Consider the following 24,478-nt stretch of genomic DNA (forward strand, 5'->3'; position numbering starts at 1 on the left):
TGTAAAACAAAGTAAACAATGAGGTGGAAAAGTTTATAAAAGTAAAGTAATAGAAAATTACTCAAAATAGTTAAGTCCAAAGCTTTGACTGAACAGACTTACAAAGGGATCTCACAAAATTGCGTGACTGGGCAACAAAATGGCAGATACAATTCAGTGTTGATAAATGCAAAATAATACATATTGGAAAACATAATCCCAAAAATACATGCAAAAATATGGGGTCTAAATTAACAATTATCATTCAAGAAAGAGATCTTGGAATCATTGTGGATAGCTCTCTGAAAACATCTGCTCGGTGTGCACCAGCAGTCAAAAAAGCTATCAGAAGGTTAGATAATAAGACAGAAAATATTGTAATGCCAATATATAAATCATGGTACGCCCACATCTTAAATATTGCATACACTTCTGGTTGCCCTATTTAAAAAAAAAGATATATTAGAATTGGAAAGGGTAAAGAGAAGAGCAACAAAAATGATTAGGGGTATGGAACAGTTTCCATATAAAGAGAGATTGAAAAGATTGGGACTGTTCAGTTTAGAAAAAAAGATGACTAAGTAGGGATACTATAGCAAACATAAGAATAGCCACACTGGGTGAGAGCAAACATCCATCTAGCCCAACATCCTGTCTTCCAACAGTAGCCAATGCCAGGTGCCCCAGAGGGAAAGAACAGAACAGGTAATCATCAAGTGATCCATCCCCTGATACCCATTCCCAGCTTCTGACAAAGAGAGGGACACCATCCCTTCCTATCCTGGCTAATAGCCATTGATGGACTTATCCTCCATGAATTTATCTAACTCTTTTTTTGAACCCTGTTATAGTCTTGGCCTTCACAACATCCTCTGGCAAGGAGTTCCACAGGTTGACTGTGCGTTGTATGAAAAAATACTTTCTTTTGTTTGTTTTAAACCTGCTGCCTATTAATTTCATTTGGTGACCCCTAGTTCTTGTGTTATGAGAAGAAGTAAATAACACTTCCTTATTTGCTTTCTCCATACTAGTCATGATTTTATAGACCTTTATCATATCTCCCCTTAATCATCTCTTTTCCAAGCTGAAAAGTCCCAGTCTTATTAATCTCTCCTCATATGGAAGCCATTCCATACCCATAATCATTTTTGTTGCCCTTTTGTGAATCTTTCCCAATTCCAATATTTTTGTTTTGAGATGAGGCAACCACATCTGAATGTAGTATTCATTATGTGGGCATACCATGGATTTATATAGAGACAACATGTTATTTTCTGTCTTAATATCTATCCCTCCCTTAATGGTGTCTAACATTCTGTTTGCTTTTTTGACTGCTGCATATTGGATGAATATTTTCAGAGAACTATCCACAATGACTCCAAGATCTCTTTCTTGAGTGGTAACAGCTAATTCAGACCCCATCATTTTATATGTATAGTTGGGATTATGTTTTCCAATGTTCATTAGTTTGCATTTATCAACATTGAATTTCATCTGCCATTTTATTGCCCAGTCACCCAGTTTTGTGAGATCCCTTTGTAGCTCTTCACAGTCTGCTTTGGACTTAACTATCTTGAGTAGTTTTGTATCATCTGCAAATTTTGCCACCTCACTGTTTATCCCTTTTTCCAGACCATTTATGAGTACGTTGAATAGGACTGGTCCCCTTACAGACCCCTGGGGGACACCACTATTTACTTCTATCCATTCTGAAAACTGATAATTTATTCCTGCCCTTTGTTTCCTATCTTTTAACCAGTTACCAATCCATGAGAGGACCTTCCCTCTTATCCCATGACAACTTACTTCACTTAAGAGCCTTTGGTAAGGGACCTTGTCAAAGGCTTTCTGAAAATCTAAGTACACTATATCCACTGGATCCTCCATTGTCCATATGCTTGTTGACCCCCTCAAAGAATTCTAGTGGATTCGTGAGGCATGATTTCCCTTTACAAAAACCATGTTAGCTCTTCTCCAACAAATTATGTTAATCTATGTGTCTGACAATTCTGTTCTTTACTATAGTTTCAACCAGTTGGGTCAGACTAAGTTCACTGTACAGAGGACACATTTTATCCCCCTATACTGCATAAGGAGGCTAAAACTCTGCAATGTTTGCCCAGTACTGGTGTACATCTTACCAGCCTATAATTGCCAGGATTACCTCTGGAGACCTTTTTAAAAAATTGTGTCACATTAGCTATCCTCCAGTCATTTGGTACAAAAGCTGATTTAAACCACAGTTAGTAGTTCTACAATTTCACATTTGAGTTCCTTTAGAACTCTTGGGTGAATACCATCTAGTCCTGGTGACTTATTACTATTTAATTAATCATTTTTTTCTAAAACCTCCTCTAATGATACCTCAATCTGGGACAGTTCTTCAGATTTGTTACCTAAAAAGAATGGCTCAGGGTTGGGGATCTCCCTCACATCCTTAGCTGTTAAGACCAATGCAAAGATTAAGGTCCATAAAAGCATGAATAATATAGAGACAGTGAATAAGAAAATGTTGTTTACCCCTTTCACACAACACAAAAACCAGGAGTTATGTGATGAAATGAATAGGCTGAAGATTTAAGGTAGTAAGGAAGTACTTCTTCACACAATGCACGGTCAACCTGTGGAACTTATTTCCAGAGATGTCATGAAGGTGAAAAGTATAACAGTGTTCAAAAAAGAATTAGACAAGTTCATGGATGTTAGGTCCCTCAATTGCTATTAGCCAAGGTGGTCAGGAACACAACCCTATGCTCTGGGTGTTCCTAAACCTCTGTTTGTCAGAAGCTGGGACTGGATGACAGGGGATGGCTCACTTGATAAATTGGCCTTTTCTGTTCATTTCCTCTGAAGCATCTGCAAATGGCCACTGTCAGAAGACAGGATACTGGGCCAGATGGACCACTGGTCTGACCCAGTATGGCTGTTCTTATGTTTTTATGAAGTGTAATGGCATTTTTAAGTGATCTGGTTAAATTGCTGTGTCCAGGGGTGTCTCTGGCAGTATCTGCAGGGACAGGAGAACTGCAGAAGGGCAGTGAGCAACTACAGATACCTTTGGGTTTGTGGGTGGGCCTTCATTGCCTCTTAAATCCCCTTCCTTAGGTTTTCCTGCAAGAAGGAGCAATATTGCCTATGGTAACTAAGGGTAGGTCTATACTAACACCAGCGTACAGAGTACAGACACTGCATGCCCAGCTAGCATGAATATAAATAGCATTATAGACAGTGAGGCACTGATTAGGCAAGAAGAGTACAGTGTCCTACATGCCACAACCCTAGGGCATATACCCTCCAGGCCTCTCTACATGCCCTAGCAGTACCTCACATGTTTATGCTGCTATTTTTAGCCATGTAATGCCCCGTTGCGTCCCTACTGATGGAGCCTTTCCTCACTGCAGTGAAGGACTCCAGCAGCAGAGAAAGGCTCCAGCACGGGGGGAGGCATCAGGGAAAGGGTCTGGCAGCAGGGAGGCCTTTTGTTCGAGTCTTTCACTGTCACGCATAGCTACAATCACAGCGAGTGTGCACACAGCCTACCTTTCATTGCCACAAAGTAGCTACACATACACCACATGCCACTGCCAGCATAGACTAGGTCAAAGGCTCCTAGTTTCACAGGGAAAGGGATAAGAATATTGCCAATAACATTGTAAAGAATTCTCTAAAGCAGAGTGTCTTGCACTCTGAAACTGTTTCTGTAACATTTGAAGATACGTTTTAAAAAATGCAGGCACATGAATTTGAATGAATGGGACTTTTCTTTCATTGAAGAGGAGTACAGAAGTGCTATAAACATACTAAACATGTTAAAGAATTCTAATCTTTTTTGCTCTATTTTCCTTTTGATGCATGTTTTCATCCATATAGAAAGACTGCATCCATCACTGCTACTCTGTAGCATTTGCAGTTTCCGGGGAAACTGCGCTGCCATGAAGGCTGGAGGAGAAATGGGGAATACAATCTTTAATGGTCTGTCCAAATTCACAGTGCTCCATAGATGCCCTCAAATCTGCGAGTTAGGTGGGTCAGACTAAGTTCACTGTACAGAGGATATACTTTAGCACCCTATACTGTATAAGGAGGCTAAAATTCTGCAGTGTCAAGGATGCAGGTGTTTCTGCAGAATGGTATGATATACACCAACAGATTTCTATGAACAGATATGTTTGCTTAGATTATGTTTTTAGGTTATGCTATTGACTGCTGATTTAAGACAGTAATTGTAACTGTAATGATAATGGATTTGAAATATTCTTAATAAAAATTACATCTAAAAGATTGCCTGCCCCCCTAAATACTGACTATACTTTGTTTCACATACTCCAAATTGAATACAGCCTAAAGTTAGAATGTGTCTCAATATTTTACATTTTTCTATATTATACTTTTTTATTGATTTTTTTTAAGTCTGTTTAAAGCTGCAGACAATCTCTGTCAGCTTCTTTTTTGCCAGGCATACCAGCCAGGAGCAAAGAGGAGAATTATTTTAAAAGGCATACACAATAAAAAGGGATTTAATGAGCACTAAAAATGCTGCATTTAGTTGTTTTTCACACTGTAATTTCTGCACCATTGTATGAGTAAACACCGCAGAACACGAGAGGGGAAGTTCTCAAGAACTGCAGTAGATTTTATTGTAAAGCGTAATATTTAAATGGGCACTAATGCTCCCATCTGTTTCATCTTGCATGCCATACTTTTATTGCATCAATTTCCCTACGCTGTTAATAATTACACAAATAAAAAATTCCCAATTGTAAAATGAAGATGCAGACTCACAGATAGCAAAAATAACCACAATTTGAAATGTAATATGTTAAATACAGGTTTATACCTCAGTAGAAATGTTACCTTTGTTTTAATATATTGATCTATGTATATACTAATATATTCCCATACTGGAATCTTAAAGTCACTGTAATATTGGTGTGTAAGGTTACAAACTGAACACTTACATGATTCTTCAACATAATTGGTGTTTTATTACAAAAATCAATTGTCTATCAGGAAAGGTTTACCAAGCCTATTTCCTCATAAGAATCATAATCTTGGTTCTGCATGTTCAGGTGAGACTTCCATAAGTTCCATAAGAACATTTAGTTGAAAATGATGGAGCATACACTATAAATAAAGGTAGTACAGATCATTAAAATGCAGCTCCTTGAAAATAATAGTTAAACAAACACTTAGAACATGTCTGTTTTACATAGACTCTAATACTGCCCTCATACTTGTAGTATTAGGGTGCCTTCCTGTAGTTCATTCTCTCTTCCAACCTCTCCCAGGGGGAAAATTATAGTGCAGTGGGCAGTTATGGAAGGGTTTTCTTTTTTATTTACATGGACATGGTGCTGTGTGTGTGGTTGAAAAGGCTAAATATGTGATTGAACTGTGAAGTTGTGTGGTTAGAGAATCAGAAACGTAGGGCTGGAGGGGACCTTGAGAAGTGATCAAGTCCAGCCCCCTGCGCTGAGGCAGGACAAAGGAAACTTAGACCATCCCTGATAGGTGTTTGTCCAACCTGCTCTTGAAAACCTCAAGTGATGGGTTTCCACAACTTCCCTTGGAAGCCTATTCAAGGGCTTAATTACACTTGCCATTGGACAGTTTTTTTCCTAATATATAACCTCAACCTCCCTTGCTGCAGATTAAACCCATTATCTTCTTGTCCTACCTTAAGTGGACTTGGAGAACACTTGATCACCATCCTCTTTATAACAGTGCTTAACATATCTGAAGAACGTTATCAGGTCCTCCCTTAGTCCCCTTTTCTCAGGACTGTTTGTTTGTTTTTTAAACCTTTCCTAGCAAGTCTGGTTTTCTAAACCTATTATGATTTGTATTGTTTTCCTCTGGACTCAATTTGTCCACATCTCTCCTAAAGTGTGGTGTCGAGGATTGAACTCAGTACTCCAGCCAAGGCCGCACTAGTGCTGAGTAGAGAGGGACAATTACCGCCTGTATTTTACATATGACATTCCTGTTAATACACCCGAGAATGATATTAGCCCTTTTCACTCATCGTCAATATGTGATCCACTATAACCTCCAGAGACTTTTCAGCAGTACTACCACCTAGCCAGTTATTACCCATTTTGTAGCTGTGCATTAGATTTTTACTGAGTGAAGTATGTTGCACTTGTCTTTATTGGATTTCATGAATTTTATTAATCTGTCCATAAGGTTGAAATGTATAAAGGGAACTTATTGTGAGACAATATATGGGGAAGTGAGCAAAAAACCCCATGTTTGCAAAACAAGTTATTTGATTATTATATACCTGCTTAGACCTCTCCACATTTTATGTCATAACAGATGTCCAAATGTGTCTTCTAGGCATATATTTTGTTCTGTTTCAATCCACGGCTGATTTCAAAGTTTAAATGCATCCACCTCAGCTCTTAATTGAAGGTAGACAAAAGGTTAAAAAAATCCAAGACTCACCCCTCTTTTCTTTCAATTAGGATTTTTCTTCCAATTTAAGGTGGCTTCTTTCCAGGCAAATTTGGAAATATTGGCAAATTTAGGATTATTATTTAGATTCTCTTATGAGACAGCTACAACTAAGGCTGTGGAGGAAAAAAATCTTGGTACCACATTTGTTTTTATTGGAGCAATATTTCAACCAGGATATGGATAAAAACCCATCCAATTTTCCATATAATGCATTTATATTGCAGTAGCAGCCAAAGGGCCCAATCTGCATTGTGGCCCCTTCTACATACATTACAAACACACATGAAGACACAGAAACTACCCTAAATGTATGATTAACTATATAATAAGATTCCAGGATTGTCACTCTGTGTCACACTGAAGCCTAGTGTAATGCCAACAGATTCCTGTCATTGGCAGCTGTGATCAAACCTGTGACCTCTGAAGCTCAATGCATGAGCCTCTACTGTCTACTACATGAACTAAAATAGAGGTTCCCAAACTTTTCTTACCCCCTTCCTAATCTAGCAGCTGCCTGCATCCTCCTACCTTTCTCATCACTGATACTTTGTGTACACTGTTACGTGCAGATATAGTTATAGTGCAACATATACAACCAAAAATAAAAACACAAACCTGGACTAAATTCTGAGCTCAGTTAGACTGGACAGTTGCTGGGCAACTGAACCTGTGAAGCCCGAACTGAACCTCCCTCCCCCCCCCGAGATGTCTCGCATACCCTCATGATACACAAACCAGTTTGGTAACTCCTGAGCTAAAAGACCTGTCTTTTAGCCAAGGCTGTAGCAGGTTCATCAACCTCTGGCTGGTCTATTAGGTGCTACTAGAGGGGAACAGAGTGCCATACCAAGCTGGCCTGGGTTACACTAGCATGTCTGTTGAGTCAGTGTGAAATGATGGAAACAGCTGTAAGCATGGCTGAGAACTCTTTTTGTTCAGAATATCACAAAGTTTAATCATCACTGGGATTCATGGCTGGTTACTACCCAATTTTTAAGTTCTCAGGCCTTTTTGGCCTTTTTACACATATGACTTTACGAATTACACCCTTATGACAGTATGGGCTTTCAGCTACTGGTACCACCTAATCCCTGATATGTTGGGAAGATAAATTCATTAATGTATGATGGATGGACACTATGATGAGAGCACTATTGACCCACCCAGGAGGAAATCAGTCATATTTGCTGGTGTAAAGGAATCCTTTCTACAGTCTTGTCACTTCTAGCATATGCACTTCCTTGCTGAATTTTATATCCACTCCAAGCTGGGTTGTTTGCAGGCTAATGAGCCCCGGGTGACTCTTAGCTATGTTCATGTACTTTTCCTTCCTGAGCTTGCAGCCCTGTGGTGTCCTTCCCAGGTGCCACACACAACCATATTGGGCCACTGGGGGATACAGTCAGTGCAGGGTTTGGATGGTGCCAAGTAAATAAGGCCTGGGGCCATACATTGATTGTGCAGGATAAAGAGAAATAGTGAATAACTACTCATTCACTGAATGAGGCAGGGATCCTTTTTGAAAGTTTGATTCTAGCTTTTGTGCACAAACAGTCTTCAATCCTTCCTGGAATAGCAGGCAAATCTCTCCCAGACATGTATCGCTTTACAAAGGAAGGGGGGGAAAATGGGAAAAATTAAACTGCTACCCCAGAACACCTAATCTGAGGCTCTGACTTTCTTCAGTTTGAAAAAAGTTGTTTCTGAAGGAATAACAATGCTGAGGGGAAAAGGTTGTTCCTGCCTATCCTATGCCTGTGAATTCCACTCTGGGGACCAAGACAAAAGACAGTTTGTGAAACAAGCATTACTACAATCTCCTTACTGTCTAACTTACAAAATTATTTCCTTCCTCACCTGGATTTCTGACCCTTTAAGAAGTCCAGCTAAACCTTTCTTCAGGGTCAAGGTTAAATCTTCAGGAGCCCTGCCAAATTAAACTCAGTCTTTAATGCCTTCATTTCTACAAAAGAGAGAGATCAGGCTGGCAAAGCACCAGAACAAATTAAGTCTGTTTCTTCCTCAAGACACTGAAAACAGAATTCTATCACCCCTTTCTTCACAAAGGGATAAACAGAGTCCTGTCTCAAAACTTTAAAGTAAACAGCTGTTTATGGTGCCCCTTCTCCTCACATGGGAAAACATGCACATCTTTAATTTCTTATTTCCTCAGAAAGAAGAAATGGAAGTTCCAAACTTATCCTTAGGGGCTAAACAAAACAAACAATCCTCTCAATTGTTTTCAGCAGAGTCCGAGCTTCAAAAGCAACTAACTTCTCCTAGCTTGACTGCTTGGCTACAATCATATCTGCCGGTGCAAAAGGAATCCAGTCACTTCCAGCAAGTCCCTTGCTGAATCTTATGTCCACTCCAGGCTGGGTTGTTTGCAGCAGGGCCGGCTCCAGGCACCAGCTTGGCAAGCAGGTGCTTGGGGCGGCCACTCCGGAGAGGGGCGGCAGGTCCAGCTATTTGGCGGCAATTCAGCAGACGGTCCCTCACTCACACTCAGAGCGAAGGACCTTCCGCCGAATTGCCGCCGCAGATCGCGATCGTGGCTTTTTTTTTTCTTTCCCCTTTTTGGTTGCTTGGGATGGCCAAAACCCTGGAGCCGGCCCTGGTTTGCAGGCTAATGAGCCCCAGGTGACTCTTAGCTATGTTCATGTACTTTTCCTTCCTGAGCTGGCAACCCTGTGGTGTCCTTCCCAGGTCACACACCCAACCACACTGGGCCCAATAGTATATCCATTCATATTATTATTGCAATAAATCTTAAAGTTTCTTTGCATCAGCCATTCCAAAGGAATCAGAGTGTATGGCCTAGTCTTCACTTACCGGCTGGTCCGGAGGCACGCCATCGATGTTCTGGGATCGATCCCGGAAGTGCTCACAATCGACGCCGGTACTCCAGCTCGCCGAGAGGAGTACGCGGCGTCGACGGGGGGAGACTTCCGGCCGCGTCTGGACCGCGGTAAGTTCGGAGTAAGGTACTTCGAATTCAGCTACGTTATTAACGTAGCTGAATTTGCGTACCTTAGTCCGAAGTCCGGACTAAGTGTAGACCAGCCCTATGTCTCATTTCAGCATGCCTTCCAGAAATAAGTATTAAAATAGAAAGGCCTGTCTTCATCTTCAACTTTCTATTAATCTAATACATTCTGCTAATACCATAAAACATAGCTTATACATGTTTTTTCCCCCCCCTGGTACAAAGCAAGTTCATTTGGTTATGTGGTCTCCCCTGTTTATTAAGACCAGACAAACTTTTATTACCCTGTTGCTGACGTGACTGCTATCAGTTTCAGGGAAACTGCCCCTGTATTTCTCGCCTCTGTGGTCCCCCGAGTGCATCCACTTAAAGGTTCCTCAGCCATCACCTCTCCGTGGTAGAGATCCACATCTCTCTTACTCATGACTGGGGATATTAAGGCTGTCCAGCAGTGGTTCAAGTAGAATTTATTTCTTACCAGTACACAGCGCATAGGCAACTCATGGGAGGGACACAAAGGGGGAGCACCAGCTAAAGGGGGGGGGGCACACGACCTCTTCATGTGACCCCCCACACATGACTCCACTCCACCCCACCCCAGGACCCCTGCGCTCTGCCCATCCCCTCCCTATCCCACGTTATGGTGGGGGACGGAACCTCTATCTTCTCAATGTGCCAGATACAGATTTCTGAACCGCAGAGCTCTCCGGAACCACAGCGGTGAAAGGAGCAGAATGTGGGGCCACCAGGAGTCCCCACGCCAGCAACTCGTCCGACACAGCTGTACCTTCCCCAGCTCTATCTTCTAGCAGGGCTGTACAGACCTCAAACGGAAGACAGAGCTGTGTGGAAGGGCTGGCGGCGGGGCTGGGGACCGTACAGCCACACCGGAGGAGCTGCCGGCATGGGGCCACCCGGCAGCCCACGTTCGCATACTTGACCATGTTGTTCTACTTGCACCACTGCTGTCCAACTCCCTGCCTTACACTGAAACACCCCCAGCAAGCCAGACTGCCTAAAAGGCCAGCGCCTGCTCTTTGCTTTCTCTCCAAGAGGTATGATCACTGTATAGTCTAAAATTATAAGCTACCACATAACTCCTTTTATGTGAGCACATTTATTTTTAAGATAAAGGCAAACATATTAAACCAATAAAAGAACCTAAACACATGCTAAAAAGCTTACCAGAGGTCACCCCTAACTCCAACCTAGGGTTCTGGTACATTTTAGTTCTTCAAAACCCACAACTGGATTTTCCTCATGGTTACAAATTCGTATCCATTTTAGAACCAGAACAGAGACTGGGCAGAAGAACCATTTTTTCATACAATTCAGACCTTTGATTTTGGCCTCTGTAACAGGTAATCAGTAGACAATGACCCACTGCTCAGAACATATCTTCAAAAGACTGGATTTTTGCATAACCCACTTCAGGAATGTGCATTAACCTCTCCCTAGGAACTCCACTAAACACTTATTGCCCCCAAAGTCCAAAATGTATATGGCACATTTCCCATGTATACTTTTGAACCCCCAGATCTCACATCTGTCTCATCTCCCCACCTAGACAAGTTACATGCAATCCCAGTCCACAATAGTACATAAAAACTTAATATAATAAGGTCTTTCAAGGATCTTTCAGGAAATTGACATATCTGTCAGAGCTGTATTTTGTATTATTGGGCACTTATAACAATAGTGTGCCTCACTGATTCTGCTCTCTCCCCACTATTTCAGATAGTTTGATGAATGATGCTATAGTGTTACGTAAGGGAGTGTATATTGGGCTTCTTCTGAAACAATGACTCTATGGCTTTTCAGCCTTGAATTCTATATCAAAATCATTATTGCTCAGATAGATTTTTAAACTTCAGTCCACATCAGCTTGATAAGGAGTATAGAGATTTATCTATTCTTGTCAGAAAAAAAACATTCCCCAATTTCCTTTCAATTTGCATTTCCATAAAGGTTAAGAACTAAACTCTACCCTGGCTAGTGCAGAGACAGTGCCTAGTATGTCCTCTGCTACAGACATCTATTAGCCATTGCAGGAGTCCTCACAACAGGTCAGGGAGCACACTTTCCTGTTCCTCTTGGCCTGAACAGTGTTCGCCTGCTGCCAGCTAATCCTGCTGATCACCACCGCCCATATGCTGGCTGGCAGAGGGTGGTTAAATATGCCCTGAAACAGCCTTTTGGGGACCTAGGTGTAATTATGGCTCCCCTGAAGTCAATGGGAGTGATATCATTACTATATTAGTGCTCTCTTAAGCTCTGTGGAAAGATTCTTCCCTGCTGCTTCCATGGTGTTAAGACTTTCAACACCCTCTTTGTCCTTTGCACACCAGTTAGCAAGATACAGCCCTAAATAATAACCATTACTAAATAATTATTAATGTATTAATTTTCGAGATTTATTTCAAATCTATGCTGAGACTTTTTGCCCTCACCTAATTAGAAAACACATTTCATGCACTCCTTGGTGAAAGTGCTGGCTAAGAATACTAAATATTTATCTTTTTGCATTATAATGCACTTTATTCTCAAACGCTTGATATACAGTCGGGTGCAATTTTGAATTCAGCTTTATGTCAGTCTTTAGCCATCAGAACCTATTGTTCTGAATGACAAAATGGTGACTAGAAGGTATAACTTGGGGTAACAAGCAAAATGTTGCTTCTTCAATCTTCTGACACTACAGACAATAGAACTCATCGGTATTCTGGTTTTTAAATTCTTTTACTTTTTTTCCCCAACCTTAAAAAATATCGAACTATGAATATTTGTTTAATATATGGGAACACTGGTGGGCCCTACTGTTGATATAAAGGCCTGGATGTAATAGGAAGTAAATCTACATTGGACATTACAGAAGAGTTCTGCAATATTTCTGTAGGGTAGTCAGATAGCCTTCTCTGAACAATTGTCTAACACAGATTTAGATAAAATTACACTAACCTGCAAGAGAGACATTTGAAACAAATGTATTTAAAGATTATGATTCTTTAGATATATTAGGCAGGTGTAGTCTGAAAAGTGGAAAATTGCTATAGCCTGTTAGCTGTCTGGGAATCCACCCAGGGTCAAGAAGAAGAGAAAAGGAACTCCGAGGACTGAAAAGGAAAGTGATAAGTTTCAGTATGGATGGAAAAGTACAATGGTCTCTCCAGAAACAGGGAAGCATGTTCTTTAATAGTTGTATCAAGTGCACTAACTTGGTCTTGGTCCAAGTTACACAGCCATTCAACAGACAAAAAAACTAGCAAAATGTTTTAGTCCAGAACTGCAAAATACAGCAATATTTTTCAAAAATAGCCATGAAGTCCTCACACTCAAAGCAAATCAACAGTAGGATCCACAATGACAAGACAGACACTGTAACCAACTGCAACCTGAGACAAAACATCACCCCAGCATTTGCTTAAAATGGTTCTGCCATGCGGGCAGGGGACTGGACTCGATGACCTCTCGAGGTCCCTTCCAGTCCTAGAATCTATGAATCTATGAAAAAAGAAACCCTGTCTGCCACATCACCATCAGTCAAACGAGATGCTACTACTGAAAAAGACCTGTATAACAAGCAAACTAATTCTATTCTGACTCCTGTCAAACAAAAGCTACTGCTGACCATAACTTTTGTTTCTACTGATGATGGTGGGGAGAGAAAACCACACACAGCAATGTCAGAGGATGAGGAGAAAGTAGCACAGGGCTGTACATATCTGGTATATTATTTCCCCACCCCCATCAGAATGAATACAAAGAACTCTTCTATACAAAGAACTCTTGTACTTGTTGTATGAAGAGCACATTATTATTTTCCAGGGATTGATTGTCATAGGTGAATGGGTTTGTAATATCATCTGATTATCATGCAGCATGCCTCATTTAGAGTTGAAAGAGCTGCATTTTGTGGGGCAAACTTGATATTGCACATTTTTAATTATAGCATCTCTCTCCATTTTCCTACAGACCAGCCTAGGTCTAGAGGCAAAGAAGACTGAAGAAAAATGTTGAAAATATGTATATGCTTGGAGGGGGAAAATCTGCTATATCTTGATACTTATACTGTTCTATTCTTTAAAATAAAGAGATATTTCTGATGTGGTCATTTTTATGAGAACATAAGAATGGCTCTACTGGGTCAGACCAAAGATGCATCTAGCTCAGTATCCTGTCTTCCAACAGTGACCAGTGTCAGGTGCCCAGAGGGAATGACCAGAACAGGTAATCACCAAATGATCCATTCCCTGTCGCTCATTCCCAGCTTCTGGCAAACAGAGGATAGGGACACCATCCCTGCCCATCCTGGCTAATAGGTGGACCTATCTTCCATGAATTTATCCTCTATAAGGGCAGAATTTTGCCCATTGAAGTAATACCAAAGTGCTTAAGAAGTTAGTGGAAACATCTATTTTACTCCCGTATACAACATACAATGATATTCTGTAATTCCCATGCCTTAGTTCAAATGAAATGCAAATTAAAATTGAGGCATCTTGCTCCCCCTTTATTTTGAACTACACATTACATAGAGAAGCGTAATGTCATTTGTCTTTTCAAAGTTGTCCATTTTAGCAGAAAATGAGGTACACTTTCCTAGAGAATTAAATGTACAACATGATCTGTTTTTGAACAGCCTCTGAGGTACACAGATTGGACATTTTTTCTTTACTTTGATGTAACCTTTTTACGAGTGGAGAGAGAAATTTGAAAACTTCATATTATCTATATGTATAGCATTTAGGACAGCATTTTCCAACCTGTTCTTTTAAATTGGAGCCCCAGGACCTTGTCGCACATTGGCAATAAAATGAACAAAGACACATGCTTCTCCCACAGTACCAAAATGCTCCACTCACCATGCCCAGAACCATGGTACAAAACATGTCTAAATCCAAAGCTTTTCTTTGCTTTATTTACTTGTTTAAAACAAAAGGTTCCTATTGTGGGTTTAAGCCATGGCTCAAATTGCAGGATCTGAAGACAGGTCACAATGCAGTGGAAGCAGCCCCTGGAAGAATTCTGGCTGACTTTGGCAGAATTCCTCTGGGGAAGAATATGCTCAAGTGGCAGCTCTACCAAATTTGGAAAGGTGCAGCGTGACCCCTCTTAGTTTGACTCAGAATTGCTTGTCAATGACAGGGGTGAACAGACAGGGCCATGACCCCATTTTCGCCCTTATTCTCCCTGCCCCCTTTGGGATGGGGCTAGTTTGCAGCAGTTCTCAAGGTTATGCATGTAATCACATCTACACTGCTCCTTGACCCCTTCCCCCACAATGATCTCCAACTACACATTAGCATCCCTGTGTGCAGCCCTAGCACTACCCCGGCTCTAGTCTCAATAGATTTACATGACTGACTGTACAATAGATACCACAGAGAAAGTAGAGTGGAGTATTTTAACTACCACACAAAGTTGTGGCATATTGAGGAAGCTAAGCTATGGCCTGTAAAACCCATTGGGGGAAATGGTTGGGCTCTGTACTGTGCACCGGGCTCATGGACTTCATTCTCTTCCTCCCCTTACCTTTACTAATTCATTAGCTACAAACCCTGTGACATAGATGGGCTCTATGGACCTCTCCTCTTTCCTTTCCCATTCTGAGTATAAAGGTAGCCACAATGATGCTGCTATTATCATGCCAAGTAGTTACAGGTGGTTTTTCCCAGATGGCTACCTGTTTATCACTGGCTGCTGTGTATAAAATGGCTGATCTTATGAGTCAACATAGCAGAAGCTGGTGTTGGTAGTTTCCGTGACATGGACAATTAGAGATGCAATTAATAGCACAAATCATTTGTAACCCAAAGCCCACTTGCATATAGGCTCCCTCCTTTGATAATTCCATGGTGTGGACTTTTCCTTGGCTACCCTCCTAATTCATCCCTACCAGCACATACAAAAATTTACAATTGAATAAACTGGGGTGCCACTCCTGCCTTCCTTGAAAATGCAACATAAGTACAAAGTCCATTCATGCAAACACTCCATTTGGTTTCAAAGATTTTGAACATATAGCCCTGCATATTTAAATAAAAATGAGTTATTTATAACAATATGTTTTCTAAAATTGGATTTACCTGAAGTCTGATAAAGGTCCTTCATAACATACAAAGAATTTGAAATGTATAATAGTTTATGCATCAAGATAAAATATGTCATTCTTTATGGCCATCATAAAATGCCATCCATAATGGCACTGTAATTGCAAAGTCATAGTCTGGAAGAAAATCTCCTGATAAAGTGAGGAGATTATTTGCTTCCTTCAATAAAGAGCCTTATCCTTCTGGCATGTGAAACAAGTGACTCCTTTTATCAATAAAGATTTCTGATGTATTGTTATCTGCTGCACACCAAAGCTGCTAAAGACTGAAGGGCAAAATATTTTCTTTTTCTTCTATAATTCAAGGACAGGTAAGATCACTGAAAGATCACCTGAACATATATCTTGTACAAATGAGATATACCCCAAAACAATTAAAAAAATCTCTCTTAAATGACCCCAGACACCAAAGGCAAGTTCCTATTTTAAGTAAACCCACAAAGTTAATTGAGTTATACCAAGGAAGAATTTGCATTGAGAATTAAAGGACTTTTTGCATGTATCTTGCACATAAGTATTATCAAAGTGTGATTCCAGAAATACCCAAATATATTCCAAAGCATATTATTTTCATGTTACACGAAAGATATATTTTTAATACCTACATGTATATCCAGGCATCTCATTTCAGTTCTACTCATTCATGCATAAACTCAAAACACATTTCAACTGGGAATTTACTTTTCTAAATCAGGGGTTAAGCCTTAGAGATTTATTGTAATCACAAAGAAAGCATTTTAGGATATTTTTTAAAAAAATAGCAGATTCTTTGCAATTTCAATACTGACAGAGTTGGCTGTTAAAAAGAATGTTGAAAGGGATATAGTTACCAATTTTCAAGTACAATTAAGATGTCTACAATTCGTTTTCTTAATGCACACTTTATTTTTTAAATTGAGATAGAACTGGATAGCCAATTTGCATATATCATTAAATTTCTAATTTTCATGTAAATGACAATCAAAGTAGCCAGCAAGTTCAGTACATTTTCTCACAGGCATGTTGATTTGAAAATTTTTCATGTGATGTTTTATCTCAACTATTATCAGTTCGATGATCTAAACAGTGTCCGATTAATCCTGCACACCTTTCACTGAAAAAAATCTCACTGCTGGAATCCTTCCCCAAAACTGAAATAGATGACAAAGCAAAAGACCAATCTTTCACAGGCACTTAATGAAGACAGGCTTCAAGGGGTTTTCTGTACCAGAGATCACTTTACACTCAGGAAAAGACAAAACCAGCAGATTTTTGCAGTCAGTCTGCAATCAAAGCACAATAAGGAAAATAACAAAAAAACATATTGCTTGGTAAATACTTACAGTGGTTTTCCTTTGGATTCACAAGTCAAAACTATAGATTGTCCTTCTTCTGGCCATGAACTGGAAGATATGATTTTAACTGAAGGTGTATCTAGAAAAAAGAAAAGAAAATCTATTTGTTGAAGGACACTAAAATGCTTTATTATGTAAGTGTATGTTCTGTTATGTTCATAAAACATCATGCCAAGTCTAGTTTTCAGTTGAAGTTGCATTTATTTGAAGCCTTGAGCTGTTTTCACTATGCTGAAAATGGCACTAAAATGACCTCTGCAACTGGAAAAGTAAATTTTAATAAACCTAGAAACCACAGATATTCCCAGACTAAATCAATTTTGCTGTATTGAACACAATTCCACTGTATTAGTGCTCCAAGGTCTGGAAATTAAAAGTGAAATACAAAAAGAAAGTATTGAGGATGAATAACAAGGACTTGATATAATTGTTTCTTTGTCTATTTATAGATGGATATGAATGCTGCTATTAGAGGACTGAATGCATTAATGTACATTTGAATAACACTTTTATTGTTGCAGTAGCCTGGAACCCATAATAAGAAACCTACAATGGGCTCTTAGATAAAATACCTTGTTACAGACATTATGCAGAATATTATTTCTGAAATGCAATAATGCAGGCCCTTAAACAGAATCTCATTTTTAGTACAGTTAGCAAATCATTTTGATTGAAACATCTGCTACAATTACTATATAAAAGACTATAATCTGTCCTAAAAAACTTTAAAATACTATTTCTGCATAGTGTAATAACCTCTCCTTCTATTTTTCCAATGAGGTATGCAACATAAAAATGTGTTTTCAGACCTTTGAAAGTAGGCCTTTTATTTTAAAACCTTTTAACAGCTGACTTGTAAACATATTTTCAAGTAATTAAAAGTTTACCATGTAATTTAAAAGTAATACACACAAACACACAGGAAATTTCTTTGAAGGATATATTTTTCTCTAGGCGATACATGTCACACTGAGGAAAATTTTCAAACTTAATAGGCAAATATAACTCCTGTTATCTTTCACTTGTTTTTCAGGTGACTTTTTAATGCATTTGATGCAGGGTATATTTGCTAATCATGAAATATTTTTAGTTTCAAACCAGAGTTTGCGCTGTCCCAGCCAATTTGCAATTCCTATTTGAGCTGGCAGTGCAGTGACAATGTCAAAAGAGCTACATCACAGTCATTCTGATGGCAACAAATTGTGAAACACAGAATTGAATTTAAATGAGGGAGGGAGGAAACAAGTGCAGTGGGATTGAGAGGTCATTCCAGGTATAAGGATGACACTGAAGCAGGCATGAACACTAGAGTTAGAGAACGAAACAGGAACATCAAGGCTGGCATCACTGGCTGAAATCCTCTTACATTATTAAAAGTAATTAAAAAAAAAAGCTGTTAAATGAGCGTTTGTAAATGATCCAAATAAAGGGGGTAAAGAGGTTTTCAGAAAATTAAATTTACATTGTTCTGTTCTTGTACAGATCAATGAAGTGCTGTTTCCAACATCCTGCTGCAGTTTCCAGTTCCTACTTAAAATCCTGCTCCCTGGATTATATATCCTAATCCTGCTCCCTATATTAGTCTGAACATATCTGACTAATATAGACTTGTGCTAGCGGTAAGTTAAGCCACTTTTCCCTTCCAATAGTGCCCCGTAATATTTTAAATGTTATTTTATATTCTATTGGATATAGAATAAGTAAATGTAAACTAAACTCAATATTGAGAAGATTAAAAAACAGGACTCAGCCCCAAGAGGTTGGCTGAATCCTCCAGCTACATTCAGCAGTGTATGCAGTGTCACTAGCTGAATTCATACCACTGTGTGTGGAAACTGGCACTGGGACCTGGTGAAGCAACAGCATTTCATGGGCACTTAAAAGAATCGGGAAAACATAAATCTTAATTGCCAATACCCCCTTTAACCTGTTTACTTGGGGACATTCAGTGCCTGTTCATAAGACTGCAAGGAAATTTATGACATATAATCCTCATCATAAACCCAAAGCCTCCTTCATGTTGAAAAGTAACTGAGCATTTTGGAGATCAAGCACTGTAAAGATATCCTCATAAAACAGGTTGGAATGATTATGTTCCTCCTGTAAATGCCAGCCTGATGCTTAATTTCCAAATAAAAAGCAAAGCAGAAATGCAGAAAGCTTCATTTTGTAAAACAGTTAATGTCCATGTAGAACTGTACTAACTGATCTCAGTCACAATCCTAAATCTCACAGATTAATGTGGAAACAGTCAGCCTAATCATTCTTTTTGGCACGGGGTAAAAATCTGTGAAAGAAGCTGAGAGATATCGTGAAGTACTTCATTTGAATTTCTTTGCTATTGTACTAGTATGACAGATGAGACATCCTTGTGTTGGCTGCACCCTCCCTTTTCATCTATTTCAAAACAAAGGCTGATTTTCAATCCAACATTCTGGAAGCTAGAAATATGGGCCTATTCAGTACCATCAATCTAAATACAGGATGCCTATTAGTAAGCAAGAGAAACTAGCAAGGAGATAGGAAATTCAGCGCACACACAAAAAAAGGGATTTCTCAACACTTCAGAAGGCACAAATCTTTTTAAATTCAGCTCTTCACCTTCTAACAGATAAGATTGAAAATCAGGATTCATCTTGTTTCTTAATATCTCTAAAATGTTTTTCCTCTTGATATTTGTGGAAGGTTTACTGAATGCAGCGTCTACTAGGTCTGCCATGGCAATACAATAAACCAGTGGTGATTCATTAAATGAAGCTGCAATGGTAAAGAATGGCCAAAGCCTTAAATTGACATTCTTCTTCCTGTCAAGTAATGCAAGATAGTGTAGAAAATACACTGTGTTATGTTTTTATCTTCTAGCCAATTTATATAAAGTATATTGGACTTGTATAATGTCTCATGTTCCTTTAAGACAACAAACATACCAGTTAATTAGAAGGTACTGATGTTTAATGAAGCTTAGAGAAGAGTTTATGATTTTAATTTATTATAGACAGTCCCTCAGGTAAACCTCTAGAGATGCTCATCTATTCTGTGTGTTTTATTCTGAGTGTTACTCCTGCCCTTCACTTCTATGCTGTCCTGAATTTTGCTTCAGAATTAAAATAAGCTATTATAAAAGGAGATGTTCTAAGGCCAGCTGTTCACTTATCTTACATTTTCATCAATATTTAAACTGAGAAACTATGTATAGGAACAACCTTGTCAAGACTAGCCCAAGAATGTTATATTAAAAAAAAAAACTAATTAATGTTTTTTTCCAGGAAATAAAATGCTACTAGCTATACAATCTCACCTCCTGTTGGAGCTGCTCATTGTAAGCACTTGGTGAGAGTAAAGGTAGACTTTGATCTGGAATACTCACAAAAGTGAATCACCACTACTGGAACTTCACTCAGTCTCAAGTATTTAAAAAAAAAAATAAAACAAAATACACATTTATTTTCCCTTCACCACTTATAAGGTAGGTAAGTATAAAAAAAATCCCTCCTCCTTTCTATAGCTATATTAAAAAAACAGGAGTCTAAAATATTTTAATAGAGAGTCAGATCCACAGTTGATCCTCCTTTGCTATGCCAATTCACATCAGTTGAGAAACTGGCCCAGTAAATTTAGTGGTAAATTTATTTTTATATTATACTGGCCCCAGCTGAGATTGGAACCCCATTGTACTTGGCACTGTACAAATTTAGTGGTGAAAGAATATCCTAGACTAATAGCATGAGAGACCAAAAACTTCTATCAGCAGAATACTTATAATGGAGTCAGTGGAGGTATGAGCTTCCCCATGCCACACCAGTGATACATGTTAACCCTAACCTGTAGGGACCCTTTTATGGGGTAAAAAAAGTCATTCAAAAATTAGTATTTGGAGTATACCTGTATTTTGCAGTAAACAGCAGCTTTATAGCAGTTTCAGATGATAAATTTGATCTTATTTTTCACCTTCCCCTTTCCAGTTGAGCACAACAAAGGGAAAACTTTCATTAAAAAAATCCTATTTCATTAGTCATTCTAGGAGTTGGATGCATCCCATTGCACAAAAGGAGAGAAGCCATTTCAAACCATGTGGAGATCTATATAATTTTAATCAGGCTAATCTTTTTTTATAATTCCACCTATATTAGAATGGTAAATAATATTATATTGGATCATCCACATGTAAAATCAGTGAACACAAATGAAAAAATAATTTCAATTAATATTGGTTATAATGCTATCTGATATATGAAGAAGCTGAGCACCTTAGCACAACATTTGTTGCTCTCTTGGCAATAAACTTCTGACAACTTTTATTTCTCAAGGAGCCACTCACCAGGCTTTTGTGGACACAGCTGCACCAATTATCTGCTTTTCTTTTTTGCTTTGTAAAGGGAACATTTATTATTTATATTATACTGGCCCCAACTGAGACTGGAACCCCATTGTGCTTGGCACTGTACAAATACCTAATAAGAGGGAGTCTCCGGCCTGAAGAGCTTGCAGTCTAAGGATCTGATCCTGCAAAAAACCAGCATTCATGCTTAACTTTGTACACAGTAAGTAGTCCTATTGAAGTCAGAGGAACTACTCACAATCTATAAGTCAAGGTAAGCATGTGTGTAAATCATTGTGGCATAAAGGCTAAATACACAACAGACATAGGGTCAGAAGAAGAGGAGCAGAGAGAGCTGTAGTGATTTGCTTAAATTCACACAGCAACTTATTGACAGAATTAGGAACTGAACTGACATCTCCTGACTGCTAGTCCAGGGATTTAGCCTACTCCTGACACCCACTGGTCCCCATGCAGGATAGAGTCTTACTCCCTCCTCCTTCTTAAGTCTTCTTGTGGCCCACGTGAGGATCAATGAGAACTGAGTTCATTGTGCTCCTTGGACTGATGGCAGGTCCTAGTCCTTTGCTTGCTGGATGCTGGAGCTAAACTGCATTCTTTGTGTACAATGTCTGCACCTACTAGTTAACTGAATAAATGAATGCACAACCCCTCTGACTACTAGAACATGAACCATTAAAAGGAGGCAAGGACTGACCAGTTTTTAGAATAAACTACCACTTTAGGAAGGGAAAGGATATGACTGAATTAAAAGAAGTAGTACAGATAGGAATAGAGATAAAAGAAATGACACTGGAATCAAGATAACATATATACCAATACATAAACTCTCTCTCTATAATATCAGATACTCCCACCCTCAAATAAACATTTCCCCTCTAAGGTAATCACAGCCTCATAAACAGACTGTAATGGGAAAGGGAGTTCATTGCTACCCCAGCCACAGATGCCAGGTGGCTGGTGTGCATGCACTGTGTCGGAGCTCTTTTCAAATGACCAGCTGAAGGTAACCATGAAGTATAAATACTGTAGGCCTGACATGGTTACACTGATACACCTCTTCATCTTTTTGTCTCAACATCCTTCCCTAACTAACTAACTTCAATAGCCTCAGAACTCATTGATAGTGTCTCATTGCAAGGCAGGCAGATCACTCTCTGGAGAAGAGCAGGTCCCTGGGTTGTTTAAACATTGTTTTCCCCTGGGCTTCCAGTGCAAGGGAGGCTTGATAGAGAAAACTTCAGTGACTTTCCCAAAACTCACACATGAATACTGTGCAAGAAGCTGGGAATCAAACCTATGGCATTCTGATTTCCTTGCTAAAGAATAATCTAGAGATAAATTAAATTTAACCCAATATCCCCAAAAATGTCCAAGTGGGGTTCCATTCCCCATAAGGCTTTATAAATGTGGTTTGAAAGTTAGAACAAAGCTAACAGGTCAGTTATATGTGCCATGGTAACATGGTAAGAATTTTCATTAGAAAAACCTTGGCTACCTCTCAGAAATGAGCTGAATTGCAGAATTAGATCAAATACATTTATAGAATTGATGTTCTTAATATTTTATGCGCAATTCTGAAAGTTCTGAAGATATTTAGATATACTTCTGCTGTCTCCCTTCTCAGGCCTTAAGTAACAAAACCTTGATTTTACTGAAATGTTTGTATAACCCCTTCTAATAGCTGAAATATTTGGAATATGACATGTCCTCTTCACTTACCAAAAATAGTCAGATTTTCAGTGTTTAACAGCTAGAAACAACTTCTAAAATTGCTAAAGGCAACTAGAATACTGGCATTCAGATATTATACATTTTATCATTTTACCTAAGTTTTATAACCTCTTTACAAACTGGTGATGAGTATCTAACTCCTGAAGAACAGATAAGGGATTTTTGTTTGCACTTTATCATTTACCATAGAATATAATCTAATCCAGTCCACCATGCTTCAGCCCTCCTCTGTTCAAGTCTTTCTTTAAAATGTACTTTTTTCAAAAAGACCATAAACCCTACTTCTCCCAATAGAATAGAATGATGGAACTAATGAGACTTGTGTAAAAAGTCAATTGTTTTTCTTTTGCTTATACTTAATCCCCATTATGAATTTGCCTGTTATCTATTTAGGTTGCAAGATGTTCAGGGCAAGGAACTTCTTTTCATATCTGTACACAAAGTGCCTATCACGCTCCTCCTGGTACACAAATCATTAATAAAATAAATTATGTGCTGGCTTGGATAGAAATTGGCTTTGCTTTCACTAAATATGAATATGGACTTATGTTAAGATATTTTCTACCTGCATCCCTAGGCTTGTCACCTAAAACATCATATACGTTTTAATATATGCCCCATAGCATAATTAAAATCATATTTAACCCTTTTCATCTATAGATCTCAATGCACATTACAAAGGTAGGTGAGTATTGCCAGCCACATTTTACAGATGGAAAAACAAAGGTCAAATGACTTGCTAGAGGTCACTAAGCAAGAGAGTGACAGTTTCAAGAAGAGATCTCAGGTCTCCTAACTCCCAGTGCAGTGAAGTGCCCAGCCCACAGGACCAGGCTGCTTCTTTGAGCTACTACATGAGTTGGGTAGGAAGACATCCTATCTGTTGGCGCTATCTAAATATCAATCATTTATGGCGCTGAATGAAGAAATTGGTGAGGATTATAGAGATGGAGAAATCTCTTTAGCGTGTTTTTTTTTTTTTAAATGATCCCTTAGGTGGTTAAAAAAGGAAAATTCATTGGTGATCTTGCTTTTTATGAAGGATGCATATCAATATGCTTCCACTGCCTAAGTCCAGAGATCTTCTCTCTCTCTCTCTGAATATACAGGCTTGGAAAATTAGACAGTACTAAAAGAGTTACTTTTGGTGAATATATAAGAACTAAAGTAGGGAACCACAACTCTAACAAAATAAGAACCAACCTGAACATTCAACCAAAACAACCTACCAGAAAACACAAAACAACCTTTGCAGATTTGTCTCTTGCTATTAAAAACTTGGTCCCCTTATAAACAACTTAAGAAGAAATCAGACATAAAAACCATGAGATTGGTCTCCTTGTAGCTATATACAGAGAAGACCTAAACATTTCAAAAGCAGGGGAAAATGCATTCCTTTTTCTCTTGATCTCTTACATCCTTTAAAACAATCTAGTAACATAATTTGATCCCAGACCCATGTTGACATACTTTGATTCTGAGGTCAGTTTGCTGTGTCTGTGATTGTACGTCAGCAGTTTGTGCTATATTGAAGATAT

General features: G+C 38.9%; 1 protein-coding gene across 6 annotated transcripts in view; it reads right to left on the reverse strand.

Moving 5' to 3' along the window:
* Window positions 1–24,478, reverse strand: part of CADM2 (cell adhesion molecule 2) — a 516,203-nt gene that overhangs the window by 119,131 nt on the left and 372,594 nt on the right. For all 6 annotated transcript variants that reach the window (XM_054046941.1, XM_054046929.1, XM_054046910.1 and 3 more), the window contains one exon: window positions 16,856–16,946. In XM_054046941.1, coding sequence (XP_053902916.1) covers window positions 16,856–16,946 — 91 coding nt within the window. The remainder of the gene's footprint in view (window positions 1–16,855; window positions 16,947–24,478) is intronic.

Source organism: Malaclemys terrapin, chromosome 1, assembly GCF_027887155.1.
Source record: "Malaclemys terrapin pileata isolate rMalTer1 chromosome 1, rMalTer1.hap1, whole genome shotgun sequence".
NCBI lineage: Eukaryota > Metazoa > Chordata > Testudines > Emydidae > Malaclemys > Malaclemys terrapin.